Source organism: Siniperca chuatsi, linkage group LG4 (assembly GCF_020085105.1).
Source record: "Siniperca chuatsi isolate FFG_IHB_CAS linkage group LG4, ASM2008510v1, whole genome shotgun sequence".
NCBI lineage: Eukaryota > Metazoa > Chordata > Actinopteri > Centrarchiformes > Sinipercidae > Siniperca > Siniperca chuatsi.
The window spans coordinates 7,914,727-7,939,122 of NC_058045.1; the positions used below are offsets into that span (position 1 = coordinate 7,914,727).

At 39.2% G+C, this 24,396-nt stretch overlaps 4 protein-coding genes across 20 annotated transcripts in view; 2 read left to right on the forward strand and 2 right to left on the reverse strand.

Annotated features, from left to right (window-relative positions):
• The first annotated feature begins 21 nt into the window (after positions 1 to 21).
• dnajb9a (DnaJ heat shock protein family (Hsp40) member B9a) lies at positions 22 to 3,261 on the forward strand. The gene is made up of 3 exons (XM_044193379.1): positions 22 to 211; positions 727 to 957; positions 1,265 to 3,261. The coding sequence occupies exons 2-3, from the start codon at positions 741 to 743 to the stop codon at positions 1,675 to 1,677; spliced, it is 630 nt and encodes a 209-aa protein (XP_044049314.1). The 5' UTR covers positions 22 to 211; positions 727 to 740; the 3' UTR covers positions 1,678 to 3,261.
• A 615-nt stretch (positions 3,262 to 3,876) lies between these two features.
• dnm1l (dynamin 1-like) lies at positions 3,877 to 15,036 on the forward strand. 4 transcript variants are annotated; one of them, XM_044193115.1, is made up of 20 exons: positions 3,877 to 4,111; positions 5,503 to 5,647; positions 6,286 to 6,315; positions 7,010 to 7,056; positions 7,568 to 7,639; positions 7,815 to 7,901; positions 7,991 to 8,153; positions 8,314 to 8,434; positions 8,987 to 9,118; positions 9,367 to 9,573; positions 9,705 to 9,825; positions 9,911 to 10,066; positions 10,187 to 10,276; positions 10,373 to 10,465; positions 10,745 to 10,798; positions 11,849 to 11,920; positions 12,826 to 13,002; positions 13,473 to 13,582; positions 13,702 to 13,861; positions 14,327 to 15,036. In XM_044193115.1, the coding sequence occupies exons 1-20, from the start codon at positions 4,010 to 4,012 to the stop codon at positions 14,381 to 14,383; spliced, it is 2,196 nt and encodes a 731-aa protein (XP_044049050.1). In that variant the 5' UTR covers positions 3,877 to 4,009; the 3' UTR covers positions 14,384 to 15,036. The 4 variants fall into 4 exon arrangements, with proteins under 4 accessions (XP_044049050.1, XP_044049051.1, XP_044049052.1 ...); XM_044193116.1 differs by lacking the exon at positions 6,286 to 6,315 and having other exon boundaries at positions 3,878 to 4,111; XM_044193117.1 differs by lacking the exon at positions 11,849 to 11,920 and having other exon boundaries at positions 3,879 to 4,111.
• A 106-nt stretch (positions 15,037 to 15,142) lies between these two features.
• On the reverse strand, positions 15,143 to 20,150 carry tnnt2d (troponin T2d, cardiac). 2 transcript variants are annotated; one of them, XM_044193119.1, is made up of 13 exons: positions 20,004 to 20,150; positions 18,885 to 18,939; positions 18,705 to 18,715; positions 18,612 to 18,629; positions 18,482 to 18,503; positions 18,339 to 18,396; positions 18,105 to 18,221; positions 17,948 to 18,025; positions 17,727 to 17,837; positions 16,675 to 16,787; positions 16,460 to 16,550; positions 16,204 to 16,241; positions 15,143 to 15,331 (listed from the first exon to the last, which is right to left on the reverse strand). In XM_044193119.1, exons 2-13 carry the CDS (start codon positions 18,920 to 18,922, stop codon positions 15,286 to 15,288), a joined length of 741 nt encoding a protein of 246 aa, XP_044049054.1. In that variant the 5' UTR covers positions 18,923 to 18,939; positions 20,004 to 20,150; the 3' UTR covers positions 15,143 to 15,285. The 2 variants fall into 2 exon arrangements, with proteins under 2 accessions (XP_044049054.1, XP_044049055.1); XM_044193120.1 differs by lacking the exon at positions 18,612 to 18,629.
• Positions 20,151 to 20,369: 219 nt separating this feature from the next.
• Positions 20,370 to 24,396, reverse strand: part of LOC122874777 (caldesmon-like) — a 29,163-nt gene continuing 25,136 nt past the window's right edge. For 8 of the 13 annotated variants that reach the window (XR_006377667.1, XR_006377673.1, XR_006377674.1 and 5 more), the window contains 2 exons: positions 23,934 to 23,970; positions 20,370 to 22,013 (listed from right to left, as the gene is read on the reverse strand). Coding sequence is in view for 4 of the 13 variants with exons in the window: in XM_044193113.1 (XP_044049048.1) it covers positions 21,997 to 22,013; positions 23,934 to 23,970 (54 nt within the window). In the remaining 9 variants the exon portion in view is untranslated. The remainder of the gene's footprint in view (positions 22,014 to 23,933; positions 23,971 to 24,396) is intronic. The other 5 variants (XR_006377668.1, XR_006377675.1, XR_006377671.1 and 2 more) reach the window with 1 other exon arrangement.

Below are 24,396 nucleotides of genomic sequence, written 5' to 3' on the forward strand. Positions count from 1 at the left end.
ACCGACAGAGGGCAGAAATGCGCTAACTTATAATGTCTAAGTGAACCTGATGCAGTAAAAGGATCGAAGAAGACATAGAAATGATGTTGCTTCTCGATAACACTCACAACCTAAAGTAAAAAGTTAACACTGACATGTTTAGCGTTGGGTAAATAGTTAATAGGCAGAACTGCAATACACCAACGAGGCAGCAGTCGTGTCCCCCAAAAAGGTAAGTGTGGGTTTAAAAGAAAGGGGAATACATGGGCACTGCCTTCTGTTAGCCAGCGTCAGCTAACGTTAGGAGTGACGGTTGATGTCTATGATGGCATAACGGTCAAATATAACGTTTAACGTTAGAAATAACTTAACCTACATAAGATCTAATCCAGCGTTAATCTATCTTTCTGGGGAGTAGAATTTCTGTTGCCGAAATTATTAAAATATAAGGTAAATGTTATTGTGTTGTTCGGTGTTAATTCATCAGTTCAAGCTAACGTAGAGGAAGAACACAAATGAAAGCAAGTCGGCCACAATCTCTGAACTGTAATGTTAGTCAGTTAACTGTAGTTAATATGGCAATGCCATCTAGCTAAGATATTTTCTATAATACTGTATTATAAGATAGCTATTAATTAAGGTGCCTTGTTTTCCAGATGTGTTAACACAAATTAACACTCCTTTGCTTTATTGCATGCAACACACTTTTACTCTTTACCAAACGATCATTTTCTCTCTTAAATGCAGGGGACATCAGAGCCATGGCGACTGCACAGTCTGCTGTAACGTTTGCAGTGTGCGTCCTCGTTGTAACAGAGCTGATACTTGCCAGGAAGGACTACTACGATATACTGGGAGTGCCTAAAGATGCTACTGAGCGACAGATAAAAAAGGCTTTCCACAAGCTTGCAATGAAATATCACCCAGATAAGAACAAGAGCCCGGACGCTGAAGTGAGATTCAGGGAAATTGCTGAAGGTACAGTTGATTCTTTCTTTTTGGGATTGTTTTGGTGTGTAAAAACGCATTGTTTCCTGACATACTGGAGTAATATTCTTATTTCTAATGTAACATTTTGTCCAGCACTGTCTGTTTCAATATAGGGACTCTGGAGGATGTGGCCAAAGTTGAATGTACATGTTTAAGCTTGCACTTTACCATATATATCACTTGTCATCACCTTAGGTAGGCCTTTGTCACTATAACCATGCCTATTTAAAAATGTTGATGAGATATGTACTAATCTTCTCGAGCCTTCTCCTGAATCTTGTCTTTCTTTATGCAGCTTATGAAACTTTATCAGATGAACTCAGAAGAAGAGAATATGACCAGTTTGGTGACACCTCTGCATACTTCACTGGGGAAACGCAAGGCAGACATAGACAGAGTGCCCGCCAACCTTTCAGCTTCAACTTTGATGACATTTTCAAGGATTTTGACATCTACAGCCAGAACAGGCATGCCCGTCACCGAAGACACTTTGATGAACACTCCAGACATAAGAGACACTTTCAAGGAGGTTTTGGAGCAGGTATCTTTGATGACATGTTTGATGACATAGAGAGAAGGTTTACCTTTGACAGACACACCAAACAGACTGAAAACAGGTTTCATGGTGCATCAAAACAACACTGTAGGACAGTGACACAGCGCAGAGGAAACATGGTAACCACATACACAGACTGTACTGCATCTTAAGATGCAATGTAAAATGACCTCTGACTTAAAACTGCCTTAAGGGGATACAATATTGTTGTATTGATTAGGTAACAGAAAGCCACTTGGTTCAAATGCTGTGAACAGTGACACGAAGATCTGACATTCAGGCACAGAATGACAACGTGAACACTCAGTTTACTTAGCTACTTAGGTCTAAATTCAAATAAGCTATGTTCCTGTGTGTGCTCATGGACTTGTACATGATTGTAGTAGTTTTTCACCTATTGTTGAAGTAAGATGACAGGGAGTATTTTGTCAGTATTTTTAAGCACCTTGTTTGATAGTGGAATTTGCTAACTTTACTGTTTGGAAAAATAAAACAATCATACCGAAACTGGCACAGGAATATCCATGTGTCAGTTCATCACTAGTTCACTACGTCCACCTTGTTCTTTTGTACAGTTTTTAGTTTCTTTTGTATAGGTCTTGCCATTGTGGGTCTCAAAACACGCTCAAAACAAGTAGAAACAATAGCAGTCAGTGGAGTTTTGCTTATGGCTGTCAAATGGGGAGCATTGTCAACAAAAATCAGTGACCCTCCACATGTAGCTGGTGTTTGTACTACATCTTGTTGAAATATTTGTGTATTCTACACTGCCAGTCACATTTTTTGAACATCATATATTTTAACATTTGTGGTTAAATCTCCATCTGTGCAATTATAAAGTAATTGTATATATCTGTAAAGTAGGAAAGAGGTATAAGTAAATAGAGAAATGATTGTGACTCAGATTTTAGTGAAAGTAGCCTAGATCTACAGGGCTGGGCTGAACACAGATGTCATAGCTTTTCAATTAATACAGTTAAGTGTGAAGCCTGTAATGTTCTGTTTTTCTTGGACTGTTTGTGGTATTTTGCTATTTAGATATCTGGACTGAGACCATCTTTAATACGAAAAAGTCACAACCATTTCAAATTTCTGAAACCCAAATTTACTCATATTTTTAGATGTAGAGTATTAAATCTGAATTGACAATTATAATGCTTGAAATTTAACCAAAAATCCTCAAATATAGGTATTTAAAAACTTATGACTGGCATGTAAGACAAACTACAAAGGATGTTCTATGTGTAAACTATCTTGCAGAGGACCAACTGAACTGCAAGCTGACTACAGTATGTACTCAAGGTTTCATGACTAGTAATTTTACTAGTCACAAGAGTTGTATTTTTTTTTTTTTAATGGAGAGAAGTGTAATATACTGCTTTTAAAAAAAAATCAACATTAAGTGTAAGAATACTGCACTACAGTACTACAATGCTGAAGAAATACTGTATGTATAAGTACATACAAGCATCAATGTTCAGCACATTCTCTGAATCTGGTGATGGCTACTCACAACAGTGTTGACTAGTTGTTGAAACCCCCAGTACAAACTGTTTTCCTAACATATCATCTGTTACCTCATACCTTTAAACTAGTTACAGTGACATGCTCCTTTTACACTGTAGTGAGCAATATTTATTTCCTATATTGGTAGTGTTGTAAATATTCAATGGCACTTTCAATTTTGTATAATTAAAAAATGTGTTTGAAGAAATAAAACGCAGAGACCAAACAGAGCTTCCTTATGTTTACTTATTTTTTTATGTTGTGTAAGAGTGAGAATGTTGTGTCCATTCACATTTTGAATAAGAGAAGCAAAATCTGACATATTCCATCTTTAATGAACATTTTGCAGCATTGTTGTATATTGTTTTGCTTGTAACAAAACTGCTTGGTGATGCCAGAGTTACTTGTGAGTGAAAATCATAGAAAGACCACAGCTTACTAGAAGTTTCCCAAAGATGTTTGTTAAACTTATGGCTAACTGTTCTGTACTGTAACTATATACTGTAAAGTTCCAATAAATTTGTTGAAACAAACATTTGTCTACCAGAAATGTGTCAGTTAGCTAGGTAACTTTCCAGAAGCTAAGTCCCTGCCTATAAAATAACAGGTCAGGTTCTTACTGGTTTCATCATAAATGTATTCATGGCTATTACACATAAATATTTTGGTACGCATCTTAGTTACTGTTGCTTAGAGGAAAATAATTATCTTTCTTTTCATTGGTACAACACGAGTGCGATGTCAACTGTAGGAAATGTAGTTCAGCAAAAGTCAAACCCTGACCACAGCGCTGTTGAACGGTTCTCTACTGAACTCAAACTCCCATGATTCAGCTCTGAGCAAGTGTGTGCGCAGTTGTTGGCAGATCCAAAGATACGCCAGTAGCTTTAGCTGAGGGACATTGAATGACTTTGTAACCGTGTGAGGCAGTGTAAAGAAAGTTGCCTATTTGACAGGTCGGGATTAGTATCGCAGCTCATGGAGGCCCTCATACCTGTCATAAACAAACTGCAAGATGCATTCAACACGGTCGGCGCAGACATAATTCAGCTGCCGCAGATAGTTGTTGTGGGAACTCAGGTGAGAAACGTCACTTTGCTTAAAGGCTAGCAAGCTAGTTAGCCTGCGCCAATTTATTGTTTTGGCTACTTCTGATATCTGAGCCTTAATTTTTCTTTCAGTTTCATACAGGTGTAAATAATAGACAAAGCTCTGCTGACTGGCTTTACGGAAGCTTCTCATTTTTACGCAAATGTAAGCTAACTAATTTAGTTAGTTCGCATTAGCTACATGTGATCTCACTTATAAACTCAGTGTTTTGGCTGACAGTTAGGGAACAAGCACTTATACACATAGCCTTCAGATCACTATCCTGAAAATAATAAATAAACAATTTCTGTTTTTCTTTAACATGATTAGATTTAAAACGCTAAACATATACACTCCTCATACCATTCCCACTGCCAAGCATCGGTCTATATGGAAAATATGATTTGCTATGTTGTGTCTTAAAAATATTCTCCATTCACACACACAGTAGAACCTACACTCAGTTGCCAGTTTATTAAAAGGTTACCATTTTTGTTGCAACTGTTTTAGAGAGGTTTTATTATATTTTTAGTGATATGTAGTCTATCCTCGTTAATGTAAATGGGGTGAACAAAATATAACAAACACCTCTCAGTATAACAGTACAATTCAGCAGCACCACAAACTACTACTGACCATAAAGTTGAATCAACACCTCTCTTCTCATACAGTTTCACCCTGTCCACCTAACGCCTAATTGGTTTAATGTGGCAGGTTTTGTGTAACACATTTACTTTCACTGGTCAGCTAATAGGATGCAGTTGTCTCAGCCCTTTTGGCAGGCGAGAGTGTTACAGTGAGACGAAGCAAGCCAGAGGATGTTTTAAATGTCTGATTTGTTATGTTTGTCCATGCCAGAGCTCCACAAAGGCCCAGATCTGCAAAGTCCATCAGTTAAGGACAGCTGTATCTGAGATCTGATGCCAAGTATTATTAACTGGTTATCCCTGACAGGTCTATAAATAGGTCTACCTCTATCCAGCCAAAACAACATCAGGTTTACTGCTACAGAGGAAGTAACTGATTACATTTTTAGCCCTCATCGCCTACTGGGGAAATCAGTACCAGTCCATTAAAGAGGAATCTGCTAGCCAAGTGAGCTAAGTGAGGTATTTCAGTTCACCAGATCTCATTAGGGGTTACTCTACCACACATGTCAGTGGAAGCAGCCACAAGGTTTGTGTTTGACCAGTGAGTGACGTTCAGCACTGCCAACTTCGCCTCAATAGTTCCTGGGCCATCTGAAAGTACTTTTTGGGGGCCCAGAACGATCTGCAGGACTGTTTTCTCTGGTCAATGAGTCATTTGTACTTCAGTCTCACAACTTATGGTTTTGTTAATGATGATGATGTTGTTGTTGTTGTTGTTGTTATTGTCTACAGAGCAGTGGGAAGAGTTCTGTTTTAGAGAACCTGGTTGGCAGGGACATCCTGCCACGTGGGACTGGCATCGTCACACGGCGGCCCCTTATCCTACAGCTAGTACACATCGATCCAGAGGACCGCAGGAAAACCAGTGAAGAGAATGGTAACATCACTGTCACCTCTGTGGAGTTGTTACAAATTAATCTTCTCCTACAAACTAAATTATTTGATATTCATTATTTTTACATACACAATATACTGGGAATGTGTTATAGCCTGACTGGTACTGGATTTTTGAGGCAGGTACTGATTTTGATATTTGGGAGTTTAAAACAATCTGAAAATGATATTTCGGCAGATTGTAATGTTTTAAAACATAAACGAACAATCTTGATATCGATCCCTTATATTTATTTATTTTATTTTTTAAATTGTGATAAATAAATACTGAGATACAAACTCAGCGGAACATTTTACAGTTGAACAATAACTTGTCAGTTCTCTCTGGTAGACAAACTTTATAAATGTGACACAGTTTCTAAATGACCTAGTTTGGCATTCAACTATGAAATGTTTTTATATTGTGAAAGGAATAGCAGTTTGACTCAGAATCAGCACTGATACTATCCACTTCTCAGTGAAAAGAACAGGCGACTAAAATGTGCCAAGATCCTGCGATGATAAATTGCTGTCCTCTAGCAATGGCCTCAGAGTGACTCTGCATTGCTGCAGAGTGTCATGCAGGAGCTGCCGATAGCCAGGCTAACCCTTTTGTCTCCTGTCATCTCTCCTTAACCACAGAATCCAAGAAAAATGGACGCCTTTACAGAGGTCTCCTTTTCCTTGTTCTTTGCCTTATTGTATTTGTATATTACATAACATCCCCCTTCCCTTTTGCCCATTCTTCCCCATCCTGCCTTGTATTTGTGTAGCTTTTCCAAAGCTGCCAAACCATGTAGCTTCACTTTCTTCAGCTCAAGCCCTCCCCTCTATTTAGGCTGGTCTCTGTCAGTTGAAGTTAGACAAAGAAAATAAGCAGGTTCTTGTTTAATCATTCTATGCTTAGTATTACATTTTAAAAGTCATTAGTTCCAACTTCCTCAAAGGACATCTATCAAATACCAGCTTCCTCTAAGTTGACTAACAGACTCCACCTTTGTAATGTTTTTTACTTGTTTTTGTCGCAATGTTGATTATTGCAGATGAAATGATTACTTTGTTTTTTTAATGAAGTCTCTGCTTCCCATAATGCACATGCTTTTTTTGCTTTAGGCCTTTATTTGCTTCCATGACTGTTGTGTGAAAAAAACAGTTGTTCCACTTTGTTTTTTTCTTGTTTTTTTTTTTAAACTCTTCAGCTGTGGATCTTTGCTCTGAGGAGTTTTTCCATCCCATCTTTGCCAACAGAGAAAACCTCCCATGAGACATTTAAGATAACGATAGTAATAATAGTAACACTGATCTTAAGGCCACATCTGTCAAATCAGTAACTGAAACATCTTTCCTCAACTTTGTATTTCTGCAGGCATTGACGGAGAGGAATGGGGCAAATTCCTACACACCAAAAACAAGGTGGAGTTGTCACACTCTTGTCCTCACAGTCTTGTCTGTCAGAAAATAATACTCTCCTACCACTGCTGTACTGTATATAGAAACATTTGATCTGATCATGAAATAGCCTTGTTCTGTATCCTGCCTGTATTGATTAATTTACATTTATGGATTAGCTACAGGAGGACATTTTGTGTTATATGCATGTTCTCAACAACATCATTTGTAATCTGTAATGAGATCAGGCACACACCCTCTCAGTGCCTAAAAATATTCATATCTTTGTAGGGTAAATGTCCTCCAAGGTTGAATTGTGTTTCTTGAGCTCCACATAGTTCATGTTTGAACAAAGAAGCCCCTGCTTATAGCCTCATTACAGGCACTTCTCAGGAAATGTTTTTGTAAATATCTCCCTGTCATGTGCTATTTTATTTTGTCATCTGTGTTGTTTGATTATCAAAAATGCACCGTAGAAATCACGTTGACTATGTTATTGGAGGCCTTACCTTTCATGGTTAAATTGTTCTTTCAGATCTACACAGACTTCGAGGAGATCAGGCAAGAAATTGAAGCAGAAACTGAAAGAATTTCTGGCAATAATAAGGTATGCTAATTACGGACATTAAGAGGGAACGTCAAAACTTGCCAAACAAGAAATGATATCCATGGAGAAGCTGGATCATCTTTAATTGTCAGCATCAGCCTGGGATTTTGAGTCGACCTCTGAAGCTACATCAGCCTGTAAGAGTAATCAAAGAATTTTTAAATTTTTTTTCTAGGGTATTAGTGATGAACCCATTCACCTGAAAGTCTTCTCACCACATGTTGTGAACCTCACACTGGTTGACCTTCCTGGCATTACAAAGGTGAGATATGTTTCCCTTTTGCTTCCCTGTGTCCAAACCTGTGTGATGAATTCATGGTTTGAAGTCAACGTGTGTCTTTGTTAAAACAGTTACCGGTGGGAGACCAGCCCAAAGACATAGAGATCCAGATCAGAGAATTGATCTACAAGTACATCTCCAATCCCAACTCCATCATCCTGGCTGTGACTGCTGCCAATACAGACATGGCAACCTCAGAGGCCCTTAAAGTGGCCCGTGAGGTTGACCCTGATGGTAAATGGCTTTTTTGTTTATTTTTCTTCACTTCTGTTTTTTACTTTTAATGTGTCATCAATATATGCCCTTACTTTGATTTTCTTAGTCACGCACTCTTTGCATTTCCTACGTTAGTTGTTATTTTTTTTCAGCCAGGTGTGTATGTCTTTGTCTTCAGGCAGGAGGACGCTAGCAGTGGTGACCAAGCTGGATCTGATGGATGCTGGTACAGATGCCATGGATGTATTGATGGGCAGGGTCATTCCTGTCAAACTGGGCATTATTGGAGTAGTTAACAGGTAACGCTACAGTTTTGTGCCAGATTAGTTAGTTAGTTTGTTAGCTAGGAAGGAAGGAAGGACCAAACAAACAAGGACAAATGGCAGGGACACAGTATCAACAAACAACATGATTTGAAATACATAAATACAGTAGAAATAAAAAGTAAAGTAAAATGAAAAAAAATGGGAGCAGGGCTAGATCAAAGTAGGCAAAGCATTCACTATGCTAATTGCATTTGGTAAGAAAGATTCGCTGTACACATATTTGTCACTTACTGTGTGTCTATAGCACCTCCCTGAAGGTAAAAGCTCAAAGTGCAGAGGGTGCTTTTAATCTGGAAAAGCTTCACTCTTTATATTTAATTCATATTTCTCACTTGGTTGCATCTGAGACTATTTTGCTAGCTATATTTTCTGTTCTCTGGAATTTCAATTTATTCTTAACATTAAAAATTCTACACCACATGCACATGTTGAAAAATGGTCACAAGGTGGGTGGTGGTGGTCATACAAGGGACCCTAAGAGCCATGTTTGAGACCAACTCAGTATTTCTTTGTGCATTTTCTTAGGAGTCAGTTGGATATCAATCAGAAGAAGTTGGTGGCAGATGCCATCCGTGATGAATATGCCTTCCTACAGAAGAAGTACCCCTCCCTTGCAAACAGAAATGGAACCAAATATCTGGCCAGAACATTGAACAGGTATGGAATTCATGTATTACTTTCAATTTTAAAATATTTAGTATTTACTGTTTTTTAATTTAACAAATGAAATGTTTGAGTCACTTATTGACCTGGTACATTTGAGTTTTTACTCCCTCTCTGACAAAGTGGAACAAATTACAGTGTCCTCTTAATCTTCTATGTTAACGTACTGTTGTAGTCTATAACAAGTCTCCCTCTTTGTTTTCCAATCAAAGTGTAAACTGTTTTCTTTAATCTTATCATAGGTTACTCATGCACCACATCAGAGACTGTCTTCCTGAGCTGAAGACAAGGATCAACGTGCTGGCAGCGCAGTACCAGTCTTTACTCAACAGTTATGGTGAACCCGTTGATGACAAGAGCTCCACGTTGCTGCAGCTCATCACCAAGTTTGCTGCAGAGTACTGCCACACCATAGAGGGCACAGCCAAGTACATTGAGACAACTGAACTGTGAGTTACACAACTCTCTGAACTGCATGTACCTTCTTACACCACTAAGGGGTGCTAGCATCAACTTGTTCTCATCTTAAACCAAATTCTGCCTGTATGTTTAATGTAGTTTGGTTTCCTCTTATATTCAGATGTGGTGGAGCAAGAATCTGTTATATATTTCATGAGACGTTTGGTCGGACATTGGAGTCAGTTGATCCTCTTGGTGGTCTGACAACCATCGATGTGCTCACAGCAATCAGAAATGCAACAGTGGGTTTCTGCTACCTCTTCAAGTTGTAATCTCTGTTTTTAAATGACACATTTTGTAGACTTACAGTTTGATTATAATTCACAGGGCCCAAGGCCTGCTTTATTTGTGCCTGAAGTTTCGTTTGAGTTGCTGGTAAAGCGGCAAGTCAAGCGTCTGGAGGAGCCCAGTCTGCGCTGCGTGGAGCTGGTTCATGAGGAGATGCAGAGGATTATCCAGCACTGCAGCAACTACAGCACACAGGTGAGAAACACACTTACACATACACATATACCATTAAAAACCACACAGAGGTACAGTATGCAGCAAATACACAAAAGTGCAGTGCCTAATACTAATAATGATTATTGTTTACCTCTGCAGGAGTTGCTGAGGTTTCCAAAGCTCCATGATGCCATAGTGGAAGTGGTCACCTCATTACTCAGAAAAAGACTCCCCGTCACCAATGAAATGGTCAGGACCTGCTCATCCTAAATACCACTAAGCATTTTTATGGGAAGCTTATTCGTACCCTAGTCTGATTAATAAACTTTCTGAATTTCTTTTCAGGTTCACAACCTGGTTGCTATAGAGCTGGCCTATATCAACACCAAGCACCCCGACTTTGCTGATGCCTGTGGCCTCATGAACAATAACATAGAAGTAAGAGATGAAAGCTGACTTTACAGAATGCATTCATTAAATGCAGCATTTTGTGATCGTTAACCAGAATCCCAGGCTGATAATGTTAATGTTAACTGTGCGAATATGTACTTTCTGAGCATCGATCATATCATTGTACAATTCAGCGCTAGCAAAGCACAAACGAGTCAAGAAACAAAACAACTAATGAAACAGTATTATTTAAAACATGGAAAACAGTTTGTTCATTTCCTCTTCCTCAATTTGACGGAGTTGCATTTGTCAAACTTCGTTTTATAGGAGCAGAGACGCAACAGAATGAGAGACCTCCCCTCTGCTGTCCCCAGAGACAAGGTACAGTCAGTATCCCTTAGATTCACTACTCTTTTCTTCTAACAGGGTTTAACATATTCTCAACCACTCTTGCACATATGAAGTCGGTCCACTTTCACTGAAGAACTAACTTCAAAATTATTTTTTATTAAATCTAACACCGTTATTCTCCATGTTATGTAAAGCTCATGCACATTTCTGCCTAGGGGTGGGCGATATGGCCAAAATCTTCTATCATGATATATGTAATTTTATATCACGGTAACGGTATATATCACGATACAGTAATAGATCACGCGAGAATCCAGCCCTGATTTGCTACATAGCCTGCCCCGAATATATAGTAGAGACACTAGTAGTAGTGTTTCCGCTAGGTTGACTGCGTTGTGGGGCCGGATGGGCCGTGGGGGTGGGATATAACTGTCAAGGTTCATAGACAAAACAATTATTTTTGGCTATTCACCATTATTAGCTTAAGCCTATGGCATTTTACACTGCATAAATTAGCCTAGCGGCTAGCAGACTCATAGCTTAACAAATTACATATTATTTATACTTTTTCTTACTCACTGTTGGTTTAAGTCACCGCATCTCCCTACAGAACACCACGGTTGAATTTCAGCGTAACGTAATGAGTTGTCGTCAACTCCAGTAACTTAACGTCCACTTCACCTGTCTCTCCTCTGCTGTGCTCTGTGTGTGTGCTAGCCTTGCCCTCGGTGAAAGCAGAGAAGAGGAGAGAAACTGGTGTGACTGTAAATGACGGCAAAACACAGTAAAGACACTCACACTGAGCTGAAATGAAACAAGTGCACATAAATTAGGTAAATAACATAAATACAATATTTTGTTTCTTTCTTTCAGGGGGGGTGGGCCGCCCCCCCAAGGCAATGGTAGGGGAAACACTGCTTAGGGCTAGCTCCATCATGGATAGCTCCCGCGGTGGAAAGGTATTGCCAAATCCCTACAGGTGGAAACGTTTATACCGCCATGTTGCCCAACCCTACTTCTGCCTGTACCTCCTGTCAGTTTTCTGTCCACTCTTTTCTTCCTGATGTTGTCTTTCTCTAGTCCCTTAAAGGCCTCGGTGGGCAGTCTCTCTCCCCCACTGAGCCTCCTGCCCCTGAGGGCGAGGTCGCCAAGGTGTGTCTCGTTCAGTCACTGCCTGCCCACATCTGACCTCTGCCCACCCCAAGCCCTTACTGTATTACTCTAAAACCCCTGTTGCAGCTAGTGGTTTTGCCTTCAGTGTCCTGCAAATGCAGTGGGTTGAAGGCGCAGTTTTTACCCCTCATAACGTAACTGATTTGACCTTTGGCTTTCACTCTGTATTGTACATCTAACCATTTTTTTCTGCATGCTGGTTGCTCTAACTCCAGACTTAAATGGCATGTACCATTTTATTTAAAAAGGAAGAAAAACTATTAGCCAGGGGTGGGTGATAAGGACAAGATCTTCTATCATGGTAAATGTGATTTTATAACCGCTATATACAGTACATTGTGATGAAACACCTTGTATAAAAAAATAACCAGATGGGAATGTCTGTTTTTGGCGAATCCTGTGAATAAAATATCAATACCAATCACATTCAGGATTCTATCAAATCCTATAAGTCCAAAATAACCATAAGGCGGTGCACGGTGTTTTAGTTTTTTTTACATTGCCCACAATGGCCTAATACAACCAGAAATATTAAAAGAGTGGCCACCTTCATTGAAACTCTCCGGTTTAGAAATCTCTTTCTTTATCATGTCCCCCAACCCTAAACTTTGGTGGTATAACTTGTGCATACTGCTTGTCAGTATTTTCCTCCAGACTCCTTGCATGTTCTTGATGAACTTTGGAGTGAAGTCAAAGAAGGCCTGTGGCATGCTTTTTTAATGCATTTTGGAAATTAATATATATTTTTTTAAATCTCTTTACAATGTTTTTTGTAAAGTTTTATTAACCTCTTTTCCTGACTTCTGAGCATTTCCTGCCTGAGCATTTATTCTTGAGCAGGATACCAAACACATCCTCACTCCCGGTCTCTCTCCTCCCTGCAGGCAGCAGCCGGTGGCTCTCAGAGCGGCTCTGTCAGCGACCAGACAGACAGCGGGACGGGGACCTGGAGGGGCATGTTGAAGAGGGGAGAGGATGGTGCAGCTGGAGACAGGGCCGTGCCCCAACCCCCCCTGCTTTCAAGCCCACACAAGGGCCACGCTGTCAACCTACTAGATGTGGTGGGTACTGCATTTATAGACACAATGAATAGGTTTGGGAGATTGTCCCTGGCCCATTATGTTAGTCAGGTGATTTTGTAACAGCTGCAAAACAAAAATTTCAAGCATGTGCGCTTTCTGTATTGCAGTGAACAGTCTCATTTGGTTGCCTCATAACTGTAATAATTAATTATAATAATAATAACTGTGTAATTATTTCACTACAGCAATATTAGGTCATATTATATGGAGAACACATGAGAGTCTTCAGGGAAAGTTGCTGGGGTACCCCTCACATCTTCTAGTAGGCTAACACCCCAAAGTGTAAAAACAGCCTTCTCACTTACGCTGTAAACATACTGTGAGTGTGCCATTACACAGAACAGTTTTATTCTTGCTTTTAGCGTTGTTTGTGTATGCATTTTCCAGGTTGCACCTTAGATCATGAAGATGTTCATTAACAAGCACATTTGATGCCTTTTCATTGCCAGCCTGTTCCAGTATCCAGGAAGTTGTCTGCTCGGGAGCAGAGGGACTGTGAGGTCATCGAGAGACTCATCAAGTCATACTTTCTTATCGTTCGGAAAAACATCCAGGACAGGTACACTTACTCTACTCTACTCTTTTTGAGGTTTTGACATGATCGGTCACTTATGTCCCTTTACTGTCCTCTTCTTTCCTCTTTCCTCCGTCTTCCCCTCTGTTGTTGTTTGGCCTCAGTGTACCGAAGGCAGTGATGCACTTCCTGGTGAACCATGTGAAGGACTGCCTGCAGAGTGAGCTGGTGGGTCAGTTATACAAAACTGCCCTGCTGAACGACCTGCTGACAGAGTCCGAGGACATGGCTCAGAGACGCAACGAGGCGGCTGACATGCTCAAGGTAACAAATTCATCAAGTGTCACTATGGACTGTAAAAATAAGATCCACTGTCAATCATACACTGCTCAATAAAACACGTACTTTACTTTATTAGATATGCACCGTTTTGGTCATGGACCTTCATCGGGCATTTTAAAACCAATATTTACTTCTTTTCTTTTTTTAAAAATAAATTTTACAGAAGAAGTAAATCCGGATCCAGAAGAGCCATCTTCCCTTATTGATTTCCCTTATTAAAGTTACAAGAAATTGAGATGTAGATGGATTTTAAGGTTTAAAGACAGTTTAGAGGAGCTGCAACTCAGTAACAGGAAGATGTCAAATACTGTACATTCATTGTATAAGTACTAGTTTATATAGAAACAATGTACCCCAATATGTACCCAAAAAGAGTGTGCCTAGGGTATGAACATGACAGGGTTTTAACAGAATTTAGTTTCCTCCATTTTCCATTTCTGTGTCCAGGCGTTGCAGAAAGCCAGCCAGGTGATTGCAGAGATCAGAGAAACCCACCTGTGGTGAGGGTGGCCTCTCTTCAGCAGGCTCTTCATCCCACATGGACCCTCATTCCTCATGGACCATCAAACCCCTGCTGAGTCTCCCAGCACCTCAAACTGCAGAGACTATCAACTTGAAAATGCACTGCTGTGGATATGCGTATATAGAAACATAGTTTTAATGTACAGTAAGGACTTGGAATTAATGAAAGGCAGCACATACCTTCAGCATCACACACGCTCCTGTACCTAGATTATTATATTGTTCTTAATATATTGTAATTAAAACAATATATAGATAAAGTTATTCATCACCACTATGTGGAGCCTTGCTGAGGAATGTCTGCTCTTAATGTAGATTTGAATTAAAGAAATAACAAACCTAAGCTACAACATGTAGATGCTCTCTTTATCATGTCAATTATTTTATTAGATGTTGACAAAATAATGTGTCTACTGCTAATTGTTCCAAAGAAATGCATTACATTTAGATGTTTTAGTGGGAAAATACCCCACCATTTTTACACACTCTTCTGTTTCCTGTTTATAACAGCATTATTTTTATGTAGACATGGAACTGTCAGACCCATATTTGTCTTTTTCTTTACATGTCCTTATTCAACAAGATCTCTTACAGAAGTTTAGGGGTTTCAATACATTCAATCAGCTGTTATTGAATCATTCTGGCTGCTTGAGTTTTTGTATAAATGTGTTATAGTACTGTATGTTGGACTTCATTACACAGAAACAGACAATCTGTATGGTTTGCAGAGAGTCAGCAGGATGGATGTAATGAGTTATTTATTGTTTTGATATCATGATAACTGACTTGTAACCCAACACAACAGATCAATGAAAACACATATAATAGAAACGTGGGCCAATCACTGGTGTCACGGTCTGCCTCTTCCCTGTCTGGCTGCTCCTTTACCTCAGCCGGCCACCCATCTTGCCCTTGCCACGACCTTTGGCGCTGAAAGGGTGCAGGAAAAGAACAGCAGACTTTAGCATAAGTGGAGGCCATTCGATTGCAGCACTCAGCAAATCAATCAACAAAACAGTGAACAGTGTATTTTGGTTCACACATAATTGATGGTAAAAACAGAAACCCCACCCCAAACCACAGGGCATGTTTTAAACCCTCAAGACAAGATCATGCAGAAATAATCAAATCTGGATTGTTCCCACGTGTGAAGATCTTTACTGCAAACGTGAGGCTTGTTTTGGCATTATGATGGTACCCAACATAATTTTCTGGAGATTGCAGCATATTCTCATAGTCTCAGACTTCCAACCGCTTTTCTGACAAAATACATTTTCCTTTTTTGTAAGAATACAGTACAGGATCTGTATCCCTAATGACACTGAAAAAAAACGTTCCTTTAAAGTTTTGAAAGAGTTGTGTTCATGCTCAGATATTTAAGTATGCAGTCCTCAATAATTACACAACTTCTGCGGGGCAGTTTATTCTGTGTCACAATTTGTGCTGCAGCCATGTTACAGAGCCCTCCTTTAAATTAGCATGCCAGAAGCAACGTAAATGCAAACTTGTAAGGACATTTGAACAATGACAGAGGACATTCATAATGCAATGATTGAGATTGGTGGAGAATGATTGGCCTCAGAGAGGCACAGAGGGTTGTAGCTAATCTGCAGTTTGAGCATCTGTGTTTTAACATTCAAAGAATGTACTCAAGTTATAGTACTCTGTGATCTCTGATCCATCCATGTCTATAACGATAGGAAAGTGTGAAAGGGTATTTAGGTAATCAAAACAGAGACAAGACCAGCAGCTAGTCTTAATCATAATCCATTGTAAATCGACTCAGGGGTTTGTGTACTTACCTCTGGTGGTCCTGGACTCGGGCGAGAAGCTGGTTAATCTGAAAGGACACAAACCTTGCTAAGCATTTTAAAGAACACAGACAGGATACCTGACATGTCCAGCAGAGGTTACTGTGTTGCTGTGCGGATGCTCTGTGTACCCAACATATCCTTTACCCTTGGCCTTTCAGTATAAACTGATGTCGTTTGTCTCAAGATTTTACTTGAGACAAATTACATCATTGTAGAACTTGCAGCTGTGTGTTGGATGACTTACATCATACTTCTGTCTTTTGAGTTTCTCACTGAGATCAAACTTCTCAGCCTCCAGCCCCATCAGCCACTGCCACAGCTCATTGGCCTTCTCCCTAAACACAGACAATCAGAGGTCATAATAAGAGCATATCTACCAATGCCAAAAGTATATATTCAGAGTGCAATCTTTGAGACAATGTTCAAATAGACATGAAACCCTGCACAGCTTTGTCATACTTAAGTTTCTCCTCATTCAGATGATCAACATTGAGAGCCTTCCTGCGATCAGCCAGGATCTTCTTCTTTTTCTCCCTCTCAGTTTGTTTCTTGCCTCCTCTTCTGCTCTCACCCTGTGTTGGTCAAATAAACAAGATACATAAATCAGTGTGACTGAAACAATCAGGTACATACTGTTCTTTGAATTCATCCTTGTCTACAACTGACTGATAAACTGACTAAAAGAAATGGAAAATATTATGACTACTCTAGTTAGCACAACAGAGTAACTTTTGCTTACACATTTAGCCTTTTTCTTGCCACGCTGGCGGCACCACTTCAGTCTGGTCCAGACTGAAATATCTTGAGAACTACTGGATGGATTTAGATGAATCTTGGTACAGACATTCATGGCCGCAAGAGGATAAATCCTACTGACTTTGGAGATCTGTAAAAACTTCCCTGACCTTTCATCTAGCACCATCATCAGTTCCAATACTTTGGTTTATGACCTGTACAACTAATGACATGTATTACCCGCCTCAGCTTTACTTTGTGTTAAGTGCTTTAGAAAACACCACTGTGTTTAAGCACAGCCTCACAGAGCAGCTAGTGTAGCTGTAGACTCTTAGTCTTGTTCAAGTATATTCTAACATCAGTAATTGTATTTTCACCTGTGCACATTTCAAATGATGTTTTGTATTCAAATACTTTCGGAAAGGCAAGATTGTCAAAGTAGCTTACAGTGATGCTGATATGGGACATTCAGGGAGACTATTACATTTACGTTTGACCCTGTTTTCCTTTTTAAAGCCAATCTGAAAGATAGTCACCACTTTTAGGGACATCCCTGAATTGGAGAGGGGTTGGTTTACAGCGTGCATTCATACTTCAGTGGTTACAGTTTGGTGACCCTGCGTAACAAAGTAAGTTAATAGAAAGAGCTATTTTTGTACTTCTACATCAAGTCAAGCAACAGCATGTCTACTTAAGATGGATTTTGGAGTACTTTTTCCATCCCTGTTCATTATGTTTCCCATTGAAATACTATGAGCCATGAGAAGTTGAATGACCTTTTGTCCAGCACTGTACTGCTGTGTCATGTTTGAGAGGGCCTTCTTCTTCTTGAAGTCCTCATCCTGCTTCTTGCGGTGCTCCTCCTGCTCCTTCCGCTCTTTTTCCTCCTGTATCCAGCACAGGTCGATCATTTAGAGAAGAAACTGATGTCTTCATGTTGTCTGGTATGATGTGCCATAGTGTTGAGGATATGAGTAAATGTACACTGAGACCGTACCGCAAGTCTGGCCTGCCTCTCCTTCTCTCTCTCTGTGCGGACCCTTTGCTGCTCTGCTCTCTCAGCACGACGTTTCTCCTATAAAACAGACAAAGACGGTCATGGTGATTTTGACCAAACAGAAACACCACGATTCCTCTTTGACTGACACACTCACAATTCTGTTAACAAGGGCGATGAGCTCCTCCTCCTCTTTCTTCCTCTGGATGAAGTGAGCCTCGATCAGAGACTGCAGCTCAGACAGATCCTTCTCCTGACGCTTCCTGTGGATGTCCTGCCATCAGAAAAACAAATCAGGGTCAGACATTATTAGAATGTATCTGTTGTTTGTGAAATCTGAACCAAATTGATGTTTCTATCAAGAAGGAGGCTTTTAATAAGGTCGACTCACATCAAAATCCACTTTTTCGCCATCAGGGATCTTTGGGGCGGTAATATTTGTCATAAACCTGTGGAGGTGAACAGTTTATTATTGCTTAATCTGCCATAAGTGGTGTTTTTAACTGGTTAACTAAAGAGAGCTAAGACACTTACTTAGGCTTGGGCTTTGACTCATCTAGGATAAGGAAAAGAAAATAGAAGCCACTATGAATAAATTCACATGCGAGTAGGAAGTATATATTTAAAAGAAAAAAGGAAAAACATTAAATGACCGTTTCCTCACCTGTTGCCTCCTCTTGCACTGATGATCAGGAACGTAAATGATTAGTAAAATGTTTGGAAATTAAATGGGGTATATAAAAAGAAACTTTCTTACCTTCTTCCTCCCTTCAGAAGAACAGCAGTGTTGAAAAAAAGAATAAAAATAATACAAAAATAAATAAATAAAATAATAATTTGGAAAATCCAAAACAATATTGACATGAATTCATTTTTTTCATCACAATATGGAGATATTGAAATAATTGAAATAAAAAGTATAAAAATGAGTACATACTGAACTTCCTCCTCCACGACTTCTTCTGTGTCAGACATTTTGTTATGGATGAGCTCTGCAAAATGGATCCCTATTAGCCTATTTTAAGACTGGCAAATATATCTGATCATTAAACAACATAGCAGAGCAAGAGATGGCAGCAGTTCAAGCTGTTTACAATGCACTGACCCAAATATCTGTGGTCACTGTGGCACTAGTGGAAAAAGTTTTCTGAGCAATAGCAGCAATATCACAATAAAATACTCTGCTATAAGTAAAAGTCCTGCATTCAAAACAATTAATTTAGAATAAAAAGATCTTACAGTACCTGTTAGTGGCAAAATGTGCTTAAATTCAAAAACAAAAGTTCTCATGATGAAAGGTCTCCTTTAATTAATGTTGCAAGCTGTAAAAAGTACTTGAGTGTTGAATTACTCATAATCTGAAAGGTAGCTACTGGTAGTTATTACAGCTGGAAGGCAATTTAAGTGAAATAAAAAAGTATAATATCAAGTAAAGAGCCTCAAATTTGTATTTAAGTACAGTGTTTAAGTAAACGCACCTGGTTTATTTCACCTCAGGTTATTACTCAACAAATATTTAATCTATTTTGTATCAGAGGGAGGTGCGTTTAGTGTTAGTCTGAAAATTAAGTCACTTCAGCTTTCAGGTAATTTTGGTGAAATAAAAAGGAAATGTGCCCCTTAAAGTAGCACAAAAGTTAAAAACTGGACTTAGTTACTTTCCATCTAAGGTTATTACTCTCCAAATATTTATTTTTTTTATCTGAGCAGGGTATGTTTACTGTAGGTAATTGTAAATACCAACCTATGCATTAACAGCAGTACCACTGGTGTGAAGCAAGTAATCTCAACCTTTGTGTGAGTAGCTATGGATGCAGGTTAGTCACATTTGGTGAGAACAGTGGGAGTGAGAAAAGACTGAAACAGGGATGTGAAGATGTTACATGTTGAATGTGGCTTTAAGATCTTAGCAGGCAGTGAACACAGTTAAAAAATGACTCAGTTATCTCCAACTCAGGAATCAGGAAATATTTTTTAGACAACAATTAATTTCAAGATTTATGACTAACCAAGGCTTTAATTTAAAGTAGCAGTACTGACATAAGAGAGTCCTTACCTGTGACCCAGACAGACGGAGCTCAGAGACGAGCGACAGACTTCAGCTCCTTGAAGTTCACAAACAAGTTGAGCATCAAGGATACATAGTCCAGCCCTTCTTACACATGTGACTGCAGCACCCTATGGCTGGTCAGTCTATTGTTAGACAGCTGGACAGCTCTGTCTCAGACACACACACACACACACACACACACAAACATGCTAACGCACATTCTGCAGGTACATTCCTGCCCTGGCAAAATGTCATATATCCATTCAAGCTTTAACCAGCCACTCAGGTTTCAACACTACATAATTTCAGGAGAATTTAGGAAGGACATGAAGCAATGTTTCCTCCCAATAGCTAAAATCAAGACAACAGATCTATAACACATTTTGTTTTTATTGCTGAAGCAAGTACAAACAATAATTTCAAACATTCAAACAAAGCAATCTACTACAACAATACTGAAAGACTCACATTTGGGCAGGATTCAACTCATGTGCACTGCTGACTGACAGGAACACCAGGGTACAATTTAAAGTTAATTACAGGCATTGTTAAAACAGAGTGCATGTTGCCATTATATTTTAAACCTTTATCGCTGCTGCAATACAAATAAACTGCAAAATTAGTGGCATGTAAACTGATGATAGATAAGCAAGACTGCTACCTGTTTGTTAAATAGTTTTGGATTTGGTCACAGAAAAGTTGTTACAGTGGATACTCGCTTACATATATTCATAGACTTTGTTGATGCTTATATTACATAGTAATGTGATTTTTAAACTTATAAGGGGTTTATAGACTGTAACTAATGGTTCTCATTTTCTAAGTCTGCAGTTATAAATGCTAATAAGTCATTGATATTTCTTGGATGCCCTGCAAAGCTAAATGCTAACGTCGGCATGCTAACATACTCACACTGACAATGTTAACATGTTGATGTTTAAATGGTATACTGTTTACCATGTTTACCATCTTCAGTTTGTTAGCAAGCTAACATTTGCTAATTAGCACTAAACACAAAGTGCAGCTGAGGCTGATGGGAATGTTATTTTTGCAGGTATTTGGTCATAAACTAAAGTATTGGACACTGAATTCATCCTGAGGGGGACATGAATGTGTGTACAAAGTTTTGTGTTAATCTATCCTGTAGATTTTGAGATGTTTCACTGGATAAGTGAAAAATTTCACCTGCTGGTAGAGCTAGATGAAAAGTCAGGGGATTACCAAAGTCATTAGGATTCATTATCTGGAGACCATGAATGCCTGTACCAAATTTCATGGCAATGCATCCAGTAGCTGTTGAGATAGTTCAGTCTAGACCAAAGAGGTGGATCAGCAGACCGATATTGTTATCCTTAGAGCCACAACGCTAGTAACCCAAAACTGGCTCTCATTATTTACCATTAATGAAGTCATTAGTTGCCAGCATCCAGCTCAGTGGCAGTATACTCTAACAATTAAAATGCGAGCTGTGAGATGGACATTGAACAGCCTTGTTTATCACATGGAGTCAAAATAGTGACTATCATCCCAAAAAGCAGTGAGTGTGTATGTCAATAAAACACAAATGCTTATTATTGGGTACAAGCTATATGACAATCACACGAAGAGCAGACATGTCAGAGTGGCTTGAAAGCAATATAACATTTAAGCATCCAGACAGCCATCTGAAATTTGTAAGGATTTGATTAAACAGATGGATACTACACAATACATTATCTATTAAGCATTTAACATGTGGTACTTTGTCCTGAAAATCCTTACTAGGTATGACATATTTGGGGATTTGGAGATAGTGCCAAAGTTACTCATAAAGATACAGCTGGAAGACTTTGATGCTGGAATCCTTTAATGTCACTCATCCTGGCCCCTCGTCTTTTCCTCCCTCTGGTGTGAACTTCATATGAAATACAGGTTACGCTGAAGGGAAATTGATGCACATACAGTAGCAAAGCCTTGTGTTTGGTCAGGTAAGGCTTGATTTAAATGGGGATGTCAATGGTTAGGGTCTCACACCTGCTAATAGAGAGAGAGACAGACATTAGTCAATGCATCCATCATTTAAACTGCATAACTTATCAAAGTTTATTAGGTGTTAAACGAGATTAGTCTCAGGGCTGTTAATCAGTGCTTTTACAGCCATACTTCTCTATGTATATGCTGTATGTGCATGTGTGTTTGCACATCAGAGCCAGTTCTACTATTGCTGACATTTACCCTGCAGTCAAAGCCAGAACACTTGTTTGTGTAATTGAAAGCTATAACTTTGTCGTTTGCCCTTTACTTCATTCCTCAGCGGTCTATTTCGGATGAAGAAGTGGGGATGGTTACAAACGAGGATAGCTATTTAGGGTCGAAGCTGACACTCGACAAACACTTTTCCATTCCCATTGTTCATGCTTTGCTCAAGCAATGTGACTTTTGAACAGGAAGAAGAAAGACAGCCTCATTATGCTAACACCAGCGAATGTTAAAAGTCTTTTTTCATGATTAATGCGCGTTTGGACTGTCCCTACAGACTGTAGGGATACATGTTAGGTTTTTATCATCAGCACTGAGTGAATAAGCCCAGTGATAGAGCCCGATTTGCTGCTTAAACTGTTAGTAATCCTCCCCAGCAGTCAGTTGTAATGGGAAAATCAAACAGCTGCACTCTGGCATGCCTAACAGCTCGCTGACACCCTGCGTGGCATTGGACAGCCCAGGTGGCAGCGGGTGAACAGTGCACTGCAAAGACACGACAGCCATCCCAGGAGTCTGCAAGGTTCTTTATACTGGGAAACAAGGTCAGGGTGAGGGTTTTTTTTAAATATAGACCACAGTGCCACAGAGCTGAGCCCGTGCCCAAAAATCTCCAGCAGTAGATTTGATTTACAGTGAGCAGCTATTCTGTAGTGGTTATGAGTCCACAGGGGACTATACATCAGTCTTGGCCTGCCCCCCTCGTCCAGAAAATGTTTTGGAAGGAGACACATGTCATCTAAATTCTGCTTCCACCAGGACTGATCAAGATAAACCCTGATTTAACGTGTAGTTTGTGCACATTTACAGTCAGTGGTGGAGGAAGTATTCAGGTCCTTTAATTAAGGAAAAGTAGAAATACCCCAACATAAAGATACTTCAGAAGAAGTAAAAGTCCTGCATTTACATCAGTAAAAAAGTACACAAGTATCATCAACAAAATGTACTTAAAGTAATATAGTTTGACATTTTGGGAATACGCTTGCCAAGAGTTAAATGAGAAGATCGATCTCATGTCTGTCCAAAGAGATGGAGCCAGTAGCCCGTTAGCCTAGCTTTGCATCGGTTAGCTTAGACCTGGAGACTCCAGGAAGTCATTGCCCCCAGCCAAGTATTAGTCCAGCACACAACTCCTTGTAAAACCCCAAATTGTTGTTTTTACACTTCGTTTTTTATACGAATTAAACAAGCAAATAGAATGTTTCAGTTAGTGAGCTTTAGAGGTGGACAGAGCCAGGCTAGCTGTTTACCCCCGTTTCCAGTCTTTATGCTAAGCTAAGCTAATCAGCTGCTGAGGGAAGCTTCATATTTAGCTTCAGAGATGGGAGTGGTATTGTTCTTCTCATCTAACTTTTGGCAAGAAAGTGAATAACTGTTTCCAAAAATTTCAAACTATTCCTTTTGAAATATCAAAAGTAAATGTACTCATTATGCAGCAGAATGGCTCCTTTCAGTGTTATATCATTATATACTATATTATTTGATTATTATCACTGTGCATTGATGTATGTTCGCAGCATTTTAATGTTGAATATTTTCTGCTGATATGTAATGAAGTAGAAGTATAAAGTAGAATAAAATGGAAAATACTCAAATACAGAACCTCAGAATTGTTCTTAAGTACAGCCCTTGAGTTAATGTACTTGAATGAAGCTGCTGTACATTTAACCACTATTTACAGTCACTTAAGAAACTTACTATTAGTGACAAACTTGCTCTTGCCTCCAACTGCCACCTGTAAACAAAAAGGAAGGAAGGAAAAACGAAGAAATAAAGGAAAGGGGGAAGAATAATTCAACAAAAAAACAGTAAACCACATATTTAGTATTGCCTAAACTGATAGTGTTGAAACAATTCCTCAATTTATTCTGGGATTAATTTTGAGTTTGGGTATGTGGAACACAGGATGAACAGCTTTTGCTTCATTGAAGCTAATGGAGATCCTAATAAAGGAAATCATATAAAAAGCTTTGTTTGTATCTGTGGACATATCTTAGACTAAGAGAGGTGGGAGTGAGAGTGGTGGAGTGATGTGATTAATATATAACATACTATATAAAACATGCCACAGAAATGTGCTCATACCCCTAAAGATGGATGTACAGTATTCTACAACATTCCCACAGATCAGATATGGAATTTAATCTATTAGAAACTCTCA

What these genes read in the sequence shown, in the direction of transcription:
- dnm1l (XM_044193115.1), top strand. Translation starts at nt 4,010, where the DNA reads ATGGAGGCCCTCATACCTGTCATAAACAAACTGCAAGATGCATTCAAC. An exon ending in GAAAACCAGTGAAGAGAATG is followed by an intron (nt 5,648 to 6,285) that starts GTAACATCACTG and finishes CCTTAACCACAG; the next exon opens with AATCCAAGAAAAATGGACGC. An exon ending in ATTATTGGAGTAGTTAACAG is followed by an intron (nt 8,435 to 8,986) that starts GTAACGCTACAG and finishes GCATTTTCTTAG; the next exon opens with GAGTCAGTTGGATATCAATC.
- tnnt2d (XM_044193119.1), bottom strand. Translation starts at nt 18,922, where the DNA reads ATGTCTGACACAGAAGAAGTCGTGGAGGAGGAAGTTCA. An exon ending in CTGAATGAGGAGAAACTTAA is followed by an intron (nt 16,551 to 16,674) that starts GTATGACAAAGC and finishes GTCTGTGTTTAG; the next exon opens with GGAGAAGGCCAATGAGCTGT. An exon ending in TCAAAAGACAGAAGTATGAT is followed by an intron (nt 16,242 to 16,459) that starts GTAAGTCATCCA and finishes GTGTCCTTTCAG; the next exon opens with ATTAACCAGCTTCTCGCCCG.
- dnajb9a (XM_044193379.1), top strand. Translation starts at nt 741, where the DNA reads ATGGCGACTGCACAGTCTGCTGTAACGTTTGCAGTGTGCGTCCTCGTT. An exon ending in ATTCAGGGAAATTGCTGAAG is followed by an intron (nt 958 to 1,264) that starts GTACAGTTGATT and finishes TTCTTTATGCAG; the next exon opens with CTTATGAAACTTTATCAGAT.